We start from the raw sequence: 17,500 nt of genomic DNA, 5'->3' as shown, positions 1-17,500 counted from the left end.
ACACGACGACGACCCCAATGAAATACCACCTGCAAACAGTACATCCGACCCTGATTGCTCCTTCGCTACCTTCTCAGCCCTCCATCACGTCTCATCTAATACGCGGGAGGTGTGATGCACAACGAGAAGAGAACTTAACGATGGCCATCTGCAAATTAATTGGAAGGAATACAAGAATAACGTTTTTTCCCCAAGGAAAACATGCTTGTTATTTCTGCCCTAGGCGTTGTTTTAATGAAAAAAAAGCATATCAATTAATCGATAATTGATCGTTAATTCTTGCGATTATCGAAAAATAAATTTTGATCGTTTGCCCAGCCCTATTAGCAACATGTACTCAGAATCAGAATCACGTTTATTGTTACAACCCATTATATACGTATAAGAGAGTCAAATTCCTAGGCTTCAGTTCCTTGACATTGCAGCAACAATGATAATAGATATATAAAAAAAAAGAAAAAAGACTAATAAGACAAAAGATAATTACGCAATATAATAATATAAATAATACAGATAATATCAATAACCTACTGCCCTGAGATAGCAGTAGATGGTAGAACACCTGGACAACAGGTTCTGTGTTGGTAGTAATGGTACCACAGGTTCTGTGTTGGTAGTAATGGTACCATGGTACCACAGGTTCTGTGTTGGTAGTAATGGTACCTCAGGTTCTGTGTTGGTAGTAATGGTACCATGGTACCACAGGTTCTGTGTTGGTAGTAATGGTACCATGGTACCACAGGTTCTGTGTTGGTAGTAATGGTACCATGGTACCACAGGTTCTGTGTTGGTAGTAATGGTACCACACGTACAGACGCTAGCAAAGGTAGTTCCTACTGTTCTAGTCACCTGTTACGAACTCAGGTAGAACTCAGGTACTGCAACACTGCAACACCTGCTCCTGAGTTCATAAGATGGCATCTCACCTGGTGACATAAGAGTGAAGTTAGCTTAGCATAGGTAAAACAAGGAAGAAAAAAAACTGGAAAATCAGGGGGGGAAAAAACCTTACCCAGAGTATAAAATGAACTTTCTGGTCTACCAGCCCAGGTGTCTAGCCATAGGAACTCTTAACTAAGGTGTGGTTGCAGAGAACAATGTAATACTGACCTGAACCCAAGCAGGGCTGGGTTCTCACAGCGTAGAACGGTGCAGGAAAGTCAAGACGGTGCAGAAATGACACAGCTTGGTTCTGAGAGGCGTATCCAGTGGCAGGGGGTTAGGGAGGGGCAGGGGTGGAGGAGCACTGCAGTGCTTTAAAATTGTGCTGAGAGACAGTCCCCTGACGGCGGGCGCCTCCATTATTGATGAGGGAAGTTTGTGTCGATGTCGGCAGTTACTCTGACCACATCCTGAGGCTGACCCTGGATCATGCTTAGGGCGAGGTCAGACTTCCCTGCCCCCCCTCTAACCAAGCACGTGTCTTTCTGACCCCTTAACCAACCAAATAAACTTGCTATGTCCCCCTGCGCCCTCTAAACCAATCACATGTCCTCCTGCCCCCTCTTAACCAATGTGTCCTCCTGCCTCTTTGTATCCTATCCAATCACATGCCTCTCTGTCTCTGTAACCAGTCAAATGTCCTCCTGCCTCTCTGTAACCAATCACGTGTCCTATTACCTCCTCCTATAACCAGTCACATGTTTCCTCCCCCGACCCCCCCCCCCCCCCCCCTGCAGATCCAGTGCTCTAAGTGCCAGTTCGTGTGGTGTTTCAAGTGCCACGCCCCCTGGCACGAGGGGCTGAAGTGCCGGGACTATCGCCGCGGCGACAAGCTGCTGCGCCACTGGGCCAGCGTCATCGAGCACGGCCAGAGGAACGCCCAGAAGTGCCCCCGCTGCAGGGTGAGTCCGGGGGGACGGGGGCACTTCTGGGCGGGGGGGTCAGAGGTCAAACGACGGGTCGCTAGGGCTGTGCGGTAAAACCTGACGCGGGTCATTGTCGCAATGTTATTTTTCACAATACTGTGGTTATGGGTAATCCAGGCCTAGCTTTGCAATGTACATTTTCTTTTGGCTTGTTTTACTTTTTGGGGGGTAAACGAGTTGTTCCCTGAGTTCTATCCACAATGTTCAAAGGTCGCTCGACAACTTGGGGAGCAAGGGTCAGGGGTCACACGCCTCTTGACTGATAACACCGAGATAACCCACTTTTTTTTTTTTTTTACAAGAGTTCACCTCATCTTAGAATGACACAGCGTTTCTCTTCCCTACTCTAGACACCGTTCCCCTGCCTTCTCCCCCCCCCGGTGCTCTCTGCAGATCCATAGATCTGACGGGTTAGAATTACCTTTAAAAAAAAGAACAGAGACAAATAATCAAGAGGTCCGTTCAGCTTTGTAGGTCATTAACGTGATTCTCTGTAATTGTGTAATGGCGTCTGAACCCAGAGAACTGCCAGAGAGCAGTGAAAGAGAGAGGCTGTTCTCCGCGCTCTGATGACATCAAACAGCAGATGGCCAGAGAGATGTTGTTCAGGAGACCTGTCGCTATGAAGCTTCTCTGTGTGTCAGAGAGAGAGGAGGGGGAGAGTGATACAGACAGAGAGAGAGGAGGGAGAGGGAGAGAGGAGAGACAGACAGAGAGAGAGCAGGGAGAGAGGGAGACAGACAGAGAGAGAGGAGGGAGAGAGGGAGAGAGGGGAGACAGACAGATAGAGAGGAGGGAGAGAGGGAGACAGACAGAGAGAGAGGAGGGAGAGAGGGAGACAGACAGACAGAGAGAGAGTGAGAGTGACAGAGAGAGAGACAGAGAATGATAAAAAGAGAGACGGAGTGAGAGAGAGAGAGAGAGACAGACAGACAGACAGAGAGAGAGACAGACAGACATACAGAGAGAGACAGAGAATGATAGAAAGAGAGACAGAGTTAGAGAGAGAGAGAGACAGACAGGGAGAGAGACAGACAGACAGAGAGAGAGGAGAGGAACAGAGAGAGAGGGAGTGAGAGACAGACATTAGCCGTATTTCCATAAAATGTCAAGCGAATTTTAAGCAAACTTTTGAAAGTTCGCAAAAAATAAGAAGCCATTAATTGGTTTGGGGCGAATAATCTAGGCTACATAAAGCGCCATTTCGTCAGAGGATGACACGGTATAGGCTACTTGTTGTGAAGGCCCACAGTTTAGTGCCAGTTTAGTTTCCCCAAACCAGCCCTATTTTTGCCCCTAGTATTTCCTTTGTTATTTTCTATACAATTATATACGTTTCGTGAAGTATATGTATTATTCTTGTAATGTTTTATGCATATGTTTGATGACGTAGTATCCGGGGTGTGTCTGTGACCCGGATGCTACGTTCGGTGGTGGTATATAAGAGACGGAAGGGCGGAGTCAGTCAGAGTGTGTGTAGAGAAGCCGAACGAGTGAGAAGTAGAACGAGAGAAGCAACGAAGCCGATCTAAGATGGCGGATTCAGCAGCGAGCACACCGTGCAGCAACTGAAGACGCCAGGAAAAGCGATTCTTGAGTGAGCCACTGTAGCCTGTTGGTTGTGTTCCCGTTGGACCGTCTTGCCAGCGGCCGGCTGTTCACCGTGGGACCAAGCGGGACGCCAGCTGGACATTAATCGTCGTCTCCACGAGCAAACACAGACTCCAGCGGAGCTTCAACGCGGACCACTTCGTCGACGCACATGCCAGTCAACCAGGCCTCGACGCGCACCACGCCACTGGACTATAGGCCTGTTCAGGCCAGAGACTGTCAGTGAGTGATTGAGAGTGTGTGTGGCCGGCCGGGTGGGAATGTATATATGGGGATGTATACAACCGTCGTGTAATAAATGTGTTGTTCATCTGTAATACCGTGTGTTAGTTGTTTGTAGCTTCAATGCTAATGCTAGTTGTTTGTAGCGCTGATGCTAATGCTAGTTGTTTGTAGCGCTAATGCTAATGCTAGTTGTTTGAAGGCTAATGCTAATGCTAGTTCCCTTGCTAATGCTAACGACCTTAACTGCTAGTCTAACGGTTTGCTGTCGCCCCCTGCCTGTATCCTCTTATACTGCCTATTTAGCTCCCTTAGTTAGATAACCAGCCCTTTCCTAAAAGTATACAGTCCTTTTCAGCTACTCCCTGGTTACAATTGGTCCTTCGAGCCGGATTGGTAGTGTAGTGATAGCATGGCTGAGCGCAGCCAACCAGACCAGACAGTTACCCCCCCTTCTCCGCCCCCTGAGCCAGAGCCACGACCACAGAGAGTCCCGCGGTTGCCTCCGAGGTTACAGGAGTATGAGCTTGAGCTCGAAAGCTCCCTGAGTGATAGCGAGGAGCGCACTCCACGGGATACAGTGGTCGGAGAGGCCGAGGTGTCCGCCGGCGCGCGGGTGGCTAGCACTGAGACAGCCCTCAACGAGCACCAGCCTGAGGATGAGATGGCAGAACCGCAGGGTTTTGCCGTGGAAACGGAAGAACAGGAAGGAGAGGCCCGGTCCGACAGCGCCTGCGGGCGGAAGAGGGAGGGCCTCAGCCTTAACGATCTGCCTCCCAGTACGGCGCGCTCGAGACCTAGCTCCTGCCGCTCAGTGGCTTCCTACCGGTCCAGGGCTTCCGTGGGCAGTTCTGCCTCTGGGGCGGATAGCCTGCACTCCAGAGGGAGTGGTGCCGCGCTGTCCGAATGTATGCGCCAACAGGCCGAGATGGCGTTAGAGCGGGAGCGCCAACAGGCCGAGGTGACGTTAGAGCGAGAACGCCTCCAGTTCGAGCGTGAACGAGAGAGGGAACGCATCCATTTCGAGCGTGAACGCCTCCAGATGGGGACGGCGGAGAGACAGCGCCAGGAGGCGCTAGAACGCGAACGCCTCCAGATGGACGGAGCGGAACGCGTGGCCAGCCTCCAGCGCCAGGAGGCGCTAGAACGCGAACGCCTCCAGATGGACGGCGCGGAACGCGTGGCCAGCCTCCAGCGCCAGGAGGCGCTAGAACGTGAACGCTTCCAGATGGAGCGCGACCGCCTCCAGACGGAGAGGCAGATGAACGGAGCGGAACGTGCGGCGGAGAGACAGCGCCAGGAGGCGTTAGAGAGGGAACGCATCCAGTACGAGCGCGAGCGCCTCCAGATGGAGGGGGCGGAACGCGCGGCGGAGAGGCAGATGGCGAGAGAGCAACTGCACGCAGAGAAGATGGAGGAAATGATGCAGACCATGCGCGACGTGTGCATCAGCAGAACTCCGTCGGCCTGTAGCTCCAGAGTATCATCCGCACGGCCCTCTCGAGTGCCATCTCCTGAACCCCCCGCCGATGGCTCCATGAACCCCGCCAGGACTGTCCAACTACAGGCCCAGCTGACCACCTGGAAGGAAGAGGACCAGGGACCCGACCGCTACGCGGCCCAGAGGGAGCCAGCGTCGCTGCCCGGGAGGGGAGTCATCCCCCAAGAGCGTAGCACACCCCTAGGTCCTCCAGTGCACCAAAATGCATGCAGGCCGGACACCCAGACCGTCACTCCAGCACCGATGATCCACTACAGGATGTTCCCCCAGGTGGAGGGACCCAAGTTCCCCTTCTTCAAGGACGAGGACAGGAGCCAGTATGTGGAGCTACGCATCTGCCTAGACACGCTCTTGGACAACTCCTGCTCCGAGTCCTACAAATATGCGATTCTCCTTCAGCATGTGAGGAACCCCAGAGCCCACAACATGGTACTGGCCCATGCCTCCGCACCGACACCTTACACCAGAGCGCTCGCTGACTTGGATGCCCGCTACGGTCGTCCCTGGAACCACGCCCTTGCTGAACTGCAAGCCCTCGAACAGCAGGCCCCCATCAAGGATGACCGGGCGCTGGATGACTTCGCGCTCCGCGTGCACACCTTGGTTGGGATGCTGAAGACGCAGGGCCCAGCTGGCGCCAGCGAGATCAACAGCACCTCCAACGTAGAGCGGCTGCTCCGCAAGATCCCACGCTTCCGGCAGGAGAGGTTCCGGCGACAGCAGCGCGTTCGTCACCCCGGGAAGTTGGGTCTGAGCATGGCTGCCTTCGCGGAGTTCCTACTGGAGGAAGTGCATGACACCAACGTAGACGCCATGGGTTACGCTGAGCCGAAGAAGGAGAGGGAGAAGGGAGACCGCTGGGACGGGCCGAGCTCGAACAGAGGACGCCCAGTAGGAGTGCTGCACACGGAGGAGGAGCCTCGGAGAGAGAGGACCACCCGACCTGAGGGAAAGGATTCCTCTCAACCCCCTCCAAAGGGACGGAGAGGTCCACCGCCATGTCCGTACTGCACCAGCGAGCACTGGCTCAATGAGTGCAGTGACTTCAACAACCTGAGTACCGAGGCCAAGCAGAGGTGGCTCGAGAAGAACCAGAGGTGCTGGAACTGTGGGCGCGACCATCTGGCGAAGAACTGCACCTTGAGGAGGAAGTGCAACCGCTGTGAGGAGGTCCACCTCCACATCCTACACGAGGTCTCCCTCGCCAGGTCCACGGAGGGCAACAGAAGCCCTAGGTCCGGTCGCGCACCGGAAGAGGAAACCCCTGTCTACTACCTAGACTCGCCACAGAGCAGCGGCTCCAAGGTTCTACTGAAGGTGGTGAAGGTCCGACTTCACCACAACAACGCTGTGTACGACACGTACGCCGTTCTAGACGACGGGTCGGAACGGACCATCCTTCTCCAGGGGGCAGTGCGCCAGTTGGGGCTCCAAGGGACTGCGGAGAAGCTGGCTCTGCGCACGATACGTCGCGACCTTAAAGAGGTCACCGGGGCGAGAATCAACTTCTCTATCTCCCCGGCGGGGCGGCCGTCGGATAGACATCGGCTTCAGAATGTCTTCACCGCCGACCAGCTAGCGCTCTCCCGCTACGACTACCCCCTGGAGAGGTTACGCGCAAGATATCCCCACCTACGGGGAGTAGACCTACATCCGATAGAAGGAGCGGAGCCAACCCTTCTCATCGGCTCGGACAACGCTGAACTGATCGTGTCGCTCCGTCCTCCGCTGAGAGGACCACGAGGCTGCCCGATGGCTGTTAAGACTGCGCTTGGGTGGGCCCTCCAAGGCGCTACCGAGTGGAGAGAGAGGGACGGGAGAGCTACGTCATCCCTCCATGTCCGAACCGAAGAAGCAAACCAACCAACCGGACCGCCTGGAGTGGAATCTATTGCTGCCAGTGCACCTGGAACAGTTAGTACCACAAATGGTTCACCACAGGATGACCAACCGAGGAAGAAGTCTCTGTGGACAGAGCATAAGTCTCTGGATGGGAAGCCTTACTACTACAACTCCCAGACTAAGGAGTCCCGGTGGTGGCGCTACCGTGCCATGGCGGCAACAGCTGTTGCCGAGGAACACCTGCAGGTGGCCATGCACCCTCACGTGGCCGAGGTCAGCATTGACGCACCCGTCAACTCCGTCGAGTACACGTCAGCCATGAAAGTCTCAGCCAGTATTGTAGACGCCTCCAAGGAGGAAAGGCCGAAGTTGGCGAAGAAGAGAGTAAAGTGGAACCCAGAAGAGGAGGCCAAGCAGGCCTTCAAAGAGCTTCTGGAGGAGGATGGTGGTTCATCCGACGCGTCATGGGAGCAAACCATGAGAATGATCATCAACGACCCACGCTACAGCGCCCTGCCCAAGCTGAGTGAGAAGAAGCAAGTGTTTAAGGCCTACCAGGCTAAGAAGGAGAAGGAACAAGCCAAGCAGCTCAGGAAGAGGAACTGTGAGGCGCTGACGAGCATTCTGGACAACATGGCCAACGTCACCCACTGCACCACCTGGTCCGAGGCCCAGCAGTACCTGCTGGACGACCCCTTCTTCGCTGCGTACGAGGCGCTGGAGACCATGAACCAGGAAGACGCTCTGCTCTGCTTCGAGGAGCACATCCGCGCCCTGGAGAAGGAGGAGAAGCAGAAGATTCTGCTGAGGGAGAGAGACAAGATGTCCGAAGGTGCCGTGGTACTGGTGAGGGACCAGTCCCTTCCGCGCGCCGCCTGGCAGACAGGCAGAGTGGTCGACACTATCACCTCATACCTCGCGCTGCTGGGGCAGCCTAGCTAGTGTGCCTTCTTTAGTTAACTGAAACCGAGGGTTTCATGGGGCGGCTGTTGTGAAGGCCCACAGTTTAGTGCCAGTTTAGTTTCCCCAAACCAGCCCTATTTTTGCCCCTAGTATTTCCTTTGTTATTTTCTATACAATTATATACGTTTCGTGAAGTATATGTATTATTCTTGTAATGTTTTATGCATATGTTTGATGACGTAGTATCCGGGGTGTGTCTGTGACCCGGATGCTACGTTCGGTGGTGGTATATAAGAGACGGAAGGGCGGAGTCAGTCAGAGTGTGTGTAGAGAAGCCGAACGAGTGAGAAGTAGAACGAGAGAAGCAACGAAGCCGATCTAAGATGGCGGATTCAGCAGCGAGCACACCGTGCAGCAACTGAAGACGCCAGGAAAAGCGATTCTTGAGTGAGCCACTGTAGCCTGTTGGTTGTGTTCCCGTTGGACCGTCTTGCCAGCGGCCGGCTGTTCACCGTGGGACCAAGCGGGACGCCAGCTGGACATTAATCGTCGTCTCCACGAGCAAACACAGACTCCAGCGGAGCTTCAACGCGGACCACTTCGTCGACGCACATGCCAGTCAACCAGGCCTCGACGCGCACCACGCCACTGGACTATAGGCCTGTTCAGGCCAGAGACTGTCAGTGAGTGATTGAGAGTGTGTGTGGCCGGCCGGGTGGGAATGTATATATGGGGATGTATACAACCGTCGTGTAATAAATGTGTTGTTCATCTGTAATACCGTGTGTTAGTTGTTTGTAGCTTCAATGCTAATGCTAGTTGTTTGTAGCGCTGATGCTAATGCTAGTTGTTTGTAGCGCTAATGCTAATGCTAGTTGTTTGAAGGCTAATGCTAATGCTAGTTCCCTTGCTAATGCTAACGACCTTAACTGCTAGTCTAACGGTTTGCTGTCGCCCCCTGCCTGTATCCTCTTATACTGCCTATTTAGCTCCCTTAGTTAGATAACCAGCCCTTTCCTAAAAGTATACAGTCCTTTTCAGCTACTCCCTGGTTACACTACTTATAATACATATAACATGAGGCACAAACTCAAATCCTCTCCCCTCCTCTCTTTGACTCTCCTCTTCTCTCCTCTCCTCCTCTCTGCCTTCCTATCTGTAAACATACAGCTGTCTCCCTAAACTGGGAATATGAACATCAAAACCATGTTGTCTAGTGACACTGCAGCAGAACAAGTGGCCTTATACATATAAGACAACCCTAACCCTTATACATATAAGACAACCCTAACCCTTACACATATAAGAAAACCCTAACCCTTACACATATAAGAAAACCCTAACCCTTATACATATAAGACAACCCTAACCGTAACACTTATACATAAGACAACCCTAACCCTAACCCTTATACATATAAGAAAACCCTAACCCTTATACATATGACAACTCTAACCGTAACACTTATACATATAAGACAACCCTAACCCTTATACATATAAGAAAACCCTAACCCTTATACATATGACAACCGTAACACTTATACATATAAGACAACCCTAACCCTAACACTTATACATATAAGACACAAGAAAGACAAATTCCGGGAAGGTGCAGACAGCGGAAACAGACGATTCATGAGTTGAATGTTCGCTACATCAGAGTTTATTCAGCAAATCTGTTTCCATCAAGCGAGCGTATAAACTTTTTTGCACATTAGAGGAAGTTATTTTTTTGGACGTTTCCATAGAATTTCGATATACCGTACTTCAAAATGCGCATAAAAATGCTTTATGGAAACACGGCTACTGAGAGAGAGAGAGAGAAGACAGAGGGTGTGGTTGTTGTTGTTGTGATCGGTTGCTCTCCCCTCGAACACAGCGGCTGTGTCCGCAGCATTCCTGTAAGCCACAAGACTCTGGGCAGAACGTCAATCTGCTATTAGATTACCTCATCCTCTGGTCTGGTCTGGTCCAGCAGATCTCAGCCCCATACACAGCTGTCTCACACACACACACACACACACACACACACACACACACACACACACATACACACAGACAGACAGGCAGGCAGACAAACACAGACACGCAGGCAGGCAGGCGGGCAGACACACACACTCTCTCTCACACACACACACACACACACACACACACACACACACACACACACACACACACACACACTCATACTCACACATGCAGACACACACACTCTCCCTCACACACATACACACTCCCTCTTTCACACACACACACACACACACACACACACACACTGCTGATTCATCTGTGTGAGAGAGATGGGGATAGATAGTAAGAGAGGAGAGAGAGACGGAGAGAGAGAGGGAGAGAGACAGGGAGAGAGAGAGACAGAGAGAGAGAGGGACAGAGAGAGAGAGGGAGAGGGAGGAGAGAGACATCACGTCAGCATCGTGAGTCAGAAGGAAGAGAGTGGGGTTGTTCTCTTTTTCTACTGTGGTCTGGAAATAACACACACACACACACACACACACACACACACACACACACACACGCACACACACACACACACACACACACACACACACACACACACATAGACACAGACACACACACACACACATACATACGCACAAGGATGATGATGGTGTCACTGATGATGATGGTGATGAAGATAAAGATGATGATGATTATGTCTCTGATAATGACTTTGTCACTGACGATGATTATGATGATGATGATGATGATGATGAAGACGATTACTCCCACCCTAACCCCCTCCCCAGATCCACATCCAGCGTACGGAGGGCTGCGATCACATGACCTGCACGCAGTGCAACACCAACTTCTGCTACCGCTGCGGCGAGCGCTACCGCCACCTGCGCTTCTTCGGCGACCACACGTCCAACCTCAGCGTGTTTGGCTGCCGCTACCGCTACCTCCCCGACCAGCCCCACCTCCGCAGGCTGGTACGAGGCTCCGTCTGTGGTGAGTACCCCCCCTACCCCCAGCCCTACCTCCCCACTTCCCCTCCCTGACCAGCCCCACCTCCCCCACCAGCCCCACCTCCGCATGCTGGTACGAGGCTCCGTCTGTGGTGAGTACCCCGCCTACCCCCAGCCCTACCTCCCCACCTCCCTTCCCCGACCAGCCCCACCTCCCCTCCCCTACCCCCACCTCCCCTCCCCGACCAGCTCCACCTCCACACATACAGTTAGGTCCGTAAATATTTGGACAGTGACACAATTTCCATCATTTTGGCTCTGTATGCCACCACAATGGATTTGAAATTAAACAATCGAGATGTAATTGAAGTGCAGACTTTCAGCTAAGGGGTGGAACAAAAATATTGTATGAAACGTTTAGGAATTGCAACCATTTTTATACACAGTCCCCTATTTTTAGAAGCTCAAAAGTAATTGGACAAATTAACATAATGATAAATAAAATGTTCATTTTTAATACTTTGTTGAGAATCCTTTGCAGACAATGATTGCCTGAAGTCTGGAACCCATGGACATCACCAAATGCTGGGTTTCCTCTTTTGTGATGCTTTGCCAGGCCTTTACTGCAGCTGTCTTCAGTTGTTGTTTGTTCGTGGGTCTTTCTGCCTTATGTTTTGTCTTCAGAAAGTGAAATGCATGCTCGATCGAGTTGAGATCAGGTGATTGACTCGGCCATTGCAGAATATTCCACTTCTTTGCCTTAAAAAACTCCTGGGTTCCTTACGCAGTATGTTTTGGGTCATTGTCCATCTGTATTGTGCAGCGCCATCCAATCAACTTTGCTGAATTTGTCTGAATCTGAGCAGACAGAATATCCCTAAACACTTAAGAATTCATCCGTCTGCTTCTGTCTTCTGTCACGTCATCAATAAACAATAGTGACCCAGTGTCGTTGGAAGCCAGGCATGCCCATGTCATCACATAGCCTCCCCCATTTTTTTACAGATTATGTAGTAAGCATCGGATCATGAGCCGTTCCAAGCCTTATCCATACTTATTTCTTCCCATCATTCTGGTACCGGTTAATCTGAGTTTCATCTGTCCAAAGAATGCTCTTCCAGAACAGGGCTGGCTTTTTTAGATGTTTTTTGGCAAAGTCTAATCTGGCCTTTCTATTCTTGAGGCTGATGAATGGCTTGAACCTTGTGGTGAACCCTCTGTATTTGTTCAAGTGAAGTCTTCCCTTTATGGTACACTTGGATAATGATATTCCTACCTCCTGGAGACTGTATACATATATACACACGCATTATACATATATACACAGTACACACGTATTATACATACACACATATTATACATACATACACACGTATTATACATATATACATATGTGTGGTGGCCTGGGAAAACCCTTCACATGGTGGCATTTTGACATTTTCATTTTTTAATATTTCCATAAATTAGAAGTTCTCAGCTATTCATAACTGGTTGAATGACTGAGATAGCCCTTTATTTTAAAAAGTTATGAGCATTTTAATGTATCATGTCAAAAAAAGTGAAAGGTGAGAAATGCTGCCCCCATGCTGCCCCCGACTCCTTTCTCCTCCGGGTCGGGGGAGGAGCCTATGCAGATCGGCCGGTCTCGTTTGTCTGCTTGTGATGCGGTGTTAGTCTGCTCGCCTCGTCGGTATGCGAGGGACAGATCCATTTGTGTGTCTTCTAGTTAAGATGTTATTACTTTATGCTTATTGTGAGCATCAGTAAACTGGCAATAACACAGGTGGAAGTATCGTCTCTCCTTTCGCTCATGTGTGCGTGCGTTGCTTAACTGAGAATGAGACACGTTCAACGTGACGTTGTTTCGCTAGCAAACTACCCACCACAAAAACATAAAAATAAGTACTTTCTCTTTTGTTTTCTTAAAATGTTTATTCACCATAATGTAGTATGGAGTTCAAAGTACTAGAATACCACATAATATCAAAATCGCCGAAATAGGACATTTCCATCTATTTTTGCTGTTTGCCACAAACGAACGCCAGCGACATCCGACGGGTTTTCCCAGGCCACCACACATATGTATTATACATACACATCTTTGTGTTGCTGCTGATCTTGTCTTCTTTATGCTGGTGAGACTCATTATGTCCTGTGTTGTCTCTCCTCTTCTTCCCTCCCTCTCTCCTCTCCTCCCTCCTGCCCCTCCCTCTCCCCTCTTTTCCCTCTCCCCTCCTTCCCTCTCTCCTCTCCTCCCCCTCCTCTCCTATCCTTTCCTCTCCCCTCCTCCTTCCCTCTCTCCTCTCCCCTCCCCTCCTCTCTCCTCTCCTCTCCTCTTCTCTCCTCTCCTCTCCTCTCCTCTCCTCTCCCCTCCCCTCTCCTCTCATCTCCCCTCCCCTCTCCTCTCCTCTCCCCTCTCCTCTCCTCTCCTCTCCTCTCCTCTCCTCTCCTCTCTTCCCTCCTTCCCTCTCTCTCTCTCTCTTCCCAGTGAGTAAGGTGGTGGTGGCTCCAGTGGTCTCAGTGTTGGTGGTGGTGATTGGAGCCTTGTCCCTGGTCATAGGTAAGAACCGCAACTCAACCGTCCACTTACCTGTTGGTTTAGTTATCCCTGGTTATAGATAAGGACCATCACACACTTGTTGATCTACTATCTGTTGGTCTAGTCCTGTAGTGTACAGTGTATACTGTATACACACTATATATTTATTTATTTTTTAAGTGTCTTTTTATTAAATCTTACATTATTATTAATATTATTATTAGTCCAGCCACTACCCCCCCCCCCCCACACACACACACACACACACACCTCATTGGAGAACCTATGTACTTTATTTGCGGTATTTGTTTTTCCAGCTTACATTTTATGTACAAGGTACTTGAATTGACCTAATTATGATAATACATTTTTCACACATTATGAAGAGTACCATATGACTGTAGATACAGTAGACCATAGTATCTAGATACAGTAGAGCATAGTATCTAGATACACTAGACCACAGTATAGATACAGAAGACCATAGTATAGATACAGTAGACCATAGTATAGATACAGTAGACCATAGTATAGATACAGTAGACCATAGTATAGATACAGTTTACCATAGTATCTAGATACAGAAGACCATAGTATCAAGAGCCTTGTCATCCTGGTCAGAGGGGAGAACTGCTGAATGGAGTTATCCCTCCACAAACATTACATAACACATACAGTACAAGCTTTTGACTGGGACTGTATCAGTGATGAGAATGTGTAATGTGTTGAATGTCCTCTTGCCTCCGGGAGTGTGTGTGTGTGTGTGTGGGGGGGTGTGTGTGTGTGTGCGTGTGCGTGTGCGTGAGCGTGAGCGAGTGTGCATGTGCGTGTGTGTGTGCGTTTGCGTGTGTGTGCGTGCTGAGTGTGATGGACAGAGCGGAGAGGAGAGGAGAGAGGTCTCTCCTTTTCACACAGAAGTAGAACCACACACACACACACACACACACACACACACACACAAACACACACACACAGGAAAGTAGCACAGCACCGATGTTATAATGAGCCCCCCAACAGCCTTACCTGGGTTACTGGCCACCTTGTTCAAACAGCATGGCAACATAAACGTGAAACACAGACAGCGCTATACAGAGTAGCTACGATATGAAGCTGGTACTTATGACCTTCAGGTAGCTTTATAACACCGGGACGATGAGATGGAAACACTTCCTGGTTCAGGCGTTGATACCGTCAACACTCCTGTGTGTGGGGCCTCATTTGCATGAAACTGTCTGATAATGATCATGCTGTGGGAGGATGGGTCAGAGCTTTTCAGTCAGCCGTCCCCATCTACCACATCTGACCTGTTATAACCTCCTATTCCCCTCTATAACCCCTCTATAACCTCCTATTCCCCTATATAACCTCTCCATAACCTCCCTATTCGTCTCTATAACCTCTTATTCCCCTCTATAACCTCACTATTCCCCTCTATAACCTCACTATTCCCCTCTATAACCACCTCCTATTCCCCTCTATAACTCCTCTATAACCTCCTATTCCTCTCTATAACCTCCTATTCCCCTCTATAACCCCCCTATAACTTCTCAATTCTCGTCCTACTAGATCAGTGTTTCTCAAGGCTCCGACGCCTTAAGAACGGCGTCCCTCAGGGATCGGTCCTGGCCCCCCTCCTCTATAATATCTACACCTATGACCTGCCCAACACACTCTCGCGGAAGTACGCCTACGCAGACGACCTCGCAGTGGTGTACTCTGCTGGAAATTGGCAGTCTGTGGAGGGGATTCTGAGCCAGGACATGCAGACACTAGTGGCATACTTCCGGAAATGGAGATTGAAGCTTAGCGAGGCAAAGACGGTGTCGGCTGCCTTCCACCTTAACAACAGGGAGGCTAAACGTGAGCTTAGAGTACACCTAGATGGAACTCCCCTGCCATGTTCCGCTGAGCCAATCTATCTCGGCGTGACATTGGACAGGACGCTCACGTTTCGCCGACACCTCGAGTCACTGCGCAAGAAGTTAACAGCTCGTGTGGCGTTGATGAGGCGACTGGTTGGCTCGGGCTGGGGCGCCGGCGCAAGGACCTTGCGCACGGCAGCCCTAGCCCTCGTTTATTCAACTAGTGAATACTGCGCCCCAGTATGGTGTCGCAGTGCCCACACCCGCCTCATCGACTCGCCTATAAACGAAGCCTTGCGCATTGTGACAGGATGCCTGCGTCCTACCCCCGTGGACAACCTTCCCATCCTAGCAGGCATCCAGCCCGCAGGCCTCCGCCGCATGGGAGCCACAGCACGTCTCGCCTGCCGGGCCGTGGAGCTTAATAACCATCTGCTCCATGATAGGCTCACTATAACAGCGGAGCCCTCCCGGCGTCTCAAGTCGAGACACCCATTTGTGCCTGCCGCACAGGATCTCAGGCAGCAATGCAGAGATCTCAACATCAGTGCGGCAGGATGGGCGGATTATATGTGGCGCGCGGAGTGGGAGGCTAACACCTCCAAACTCCGCGACCACATCCCAGTCGCCGGCGCTGAGCCCCTCGGGATGGACTTGCCAAGGCTATCCTGGGTGAGGCTCAATCGTCTCCGGACCGGCGTCGGGCGTTTCCGCTCATCAATGCACAGATGGGGCTTGGCCCCAAATGCGTCGTGCGAGTGTGGCGCAGAGGACCAAACCGCAGACCATATTATCCTGGATTGCCCGGTGTACCACCCACCCAAAGGGATGCATGGTCTGTCGGTACTAGATGACGAGACGATGACGTGGCTTCTGGAGGGGTGTCCAGAAATATAGCCCGGGTGAGCCCCTCAACCAGGTCTCGGGGTGGTAAAAGGGTAGCCCCTCGGCCCCGAGCCTGGTGGAGTGGAGAGGAAGAACAACAACCCATACGCCGAAGAAGTGTTTCTCAAACTTTTTCAGACCAAGGACCACTTACCCAATAAAAAAAAACGTGTGGACCATCTAACTAAATATCCCCGGAACAACAGGCCTCCTACCTCAACAGTATATCATTAAAAATGCAGCCAGTTTTATATAGCACAGCTTACGATACCTTGTATGAAGCCTCTGTAGTCTTCGCATTTTCCCCAGCTAAAAAAAACTGTGAGGGCTCCTTCGTCATCTGTTTCTGCAGTTCATCACGTTCTGTCTCAAAAAATCCGATAGGTTTCCCCATGTACTCCTTGTGCTTACTTTCAAAATGCCGCTTGAGTTTAGCAGGTTTCATACATTCACTAGTTTATATATTTCCAAAAAATATATATTTATATATTCCTCCTTGTCCCCAGTCCAAAAAACCCCTCATGTTATGTAGTCACTGTGTTATTTTCGTTTCACTCTAGCACTGGATTTTTCATGTTCAGGCCGTGTTTCACAAGTTGGTTGAGGGTTGTTGCCTCCACTATGCCCACCGCGGCTTTCTCATTGTCGCAAAATAATCTCTGGCCACATATAGAACCGCGTATTCAGGTACACTGGGCATGCGTGTACTGGTAGACCCAGAAAATGGTTCAAATATAATTGAGACAGTACCGTAAAATAATAGAAATTCATTCATTTTCATTAATTCGGTAGTATTGTCAACTCCCAATCAATCTCCTCTCTTACATTACGTCTGCATCCAAGATATGGCATGTATACGTTATTCATCTGTGTAAATTTAGGTTGTATAAAAAGAGCTGATGCATAATAAACTTTATGATACTTGTTGAAGTGCCTCTTGCTAAGATGTTTCCAAGACGACAAATAATATCACAGCACTGGTTTATCAAGTGTAGGCTATTTATAGCACAAGACTTGCGCTGAATGGTTGGGTCGCACGCAATGCGCACATACATCAATCAATCAAACTTTATTTATACAGCATATGGATGTTACGTGCCTAATGCCTAGACCTTTGATGCACACACTTGTTACTTGCCGCTTTCCTAATTTTATTTAGCCTCCAGCACAAGTCATTCATTGAATGTAACCTCAAGTGCTGAACAGTATTAAGTAAATCACAATACATGTGTGGGTGTCATCGTTATCGAAAAAAAATTGCCAAGCTGCTGCACATTAAATGTTTTATCTATTTATCTCTTATATTTCATACACAGTGTGTCTGTACAGTACCTAGGGGTG

The 17,500-nt window shown here is 50.2% G+C and overlaps 1 protein-coding gene across 1 annotated transcript in view; it reads left to right on the top strand.

Moving 5' to 3' along the window:
- The window catches only part of rnf217 (ring finger protein 217), a gene marked incomplete at both ends in the record, with an annotated part of 31,960 nt that overhangs the window by 13,630 nt on the left and 830 nt on the right, over positions 1-17,500 (top strand). The window contains 3 exons of the mRNA XM_080525704.1: positions 1,680-1,844; positions 10,715-10,916; positions 13,362-13,433. Of these exons, the coding sequence (XP_080381830.1) occupies positions 1,680-1,844; positions 10,715-10,916; positions 13,362-13,433 (439 nt within the window). The remainder of the gene's footprint in view (positions 1-1,679; positions 1,845-10,714; positions 10,917-13,361; positions 13,434-17,500) is intronic.

The sequence above is a fragment of the Nansenia antarctica genome (assembly GCF_963989245.1).
Source record: "Nansenia antarctica genome assembly, chromosome: 1".
NCBI lineage: Eukaryota > Metazoa > Chordata > Actinopteri > Argentiniformes > Microstomatidae > Nansenia > Nansenia antarctica.
This window is presented reverse-complemented; position numbering and strand designations above follow the sequence as displayed.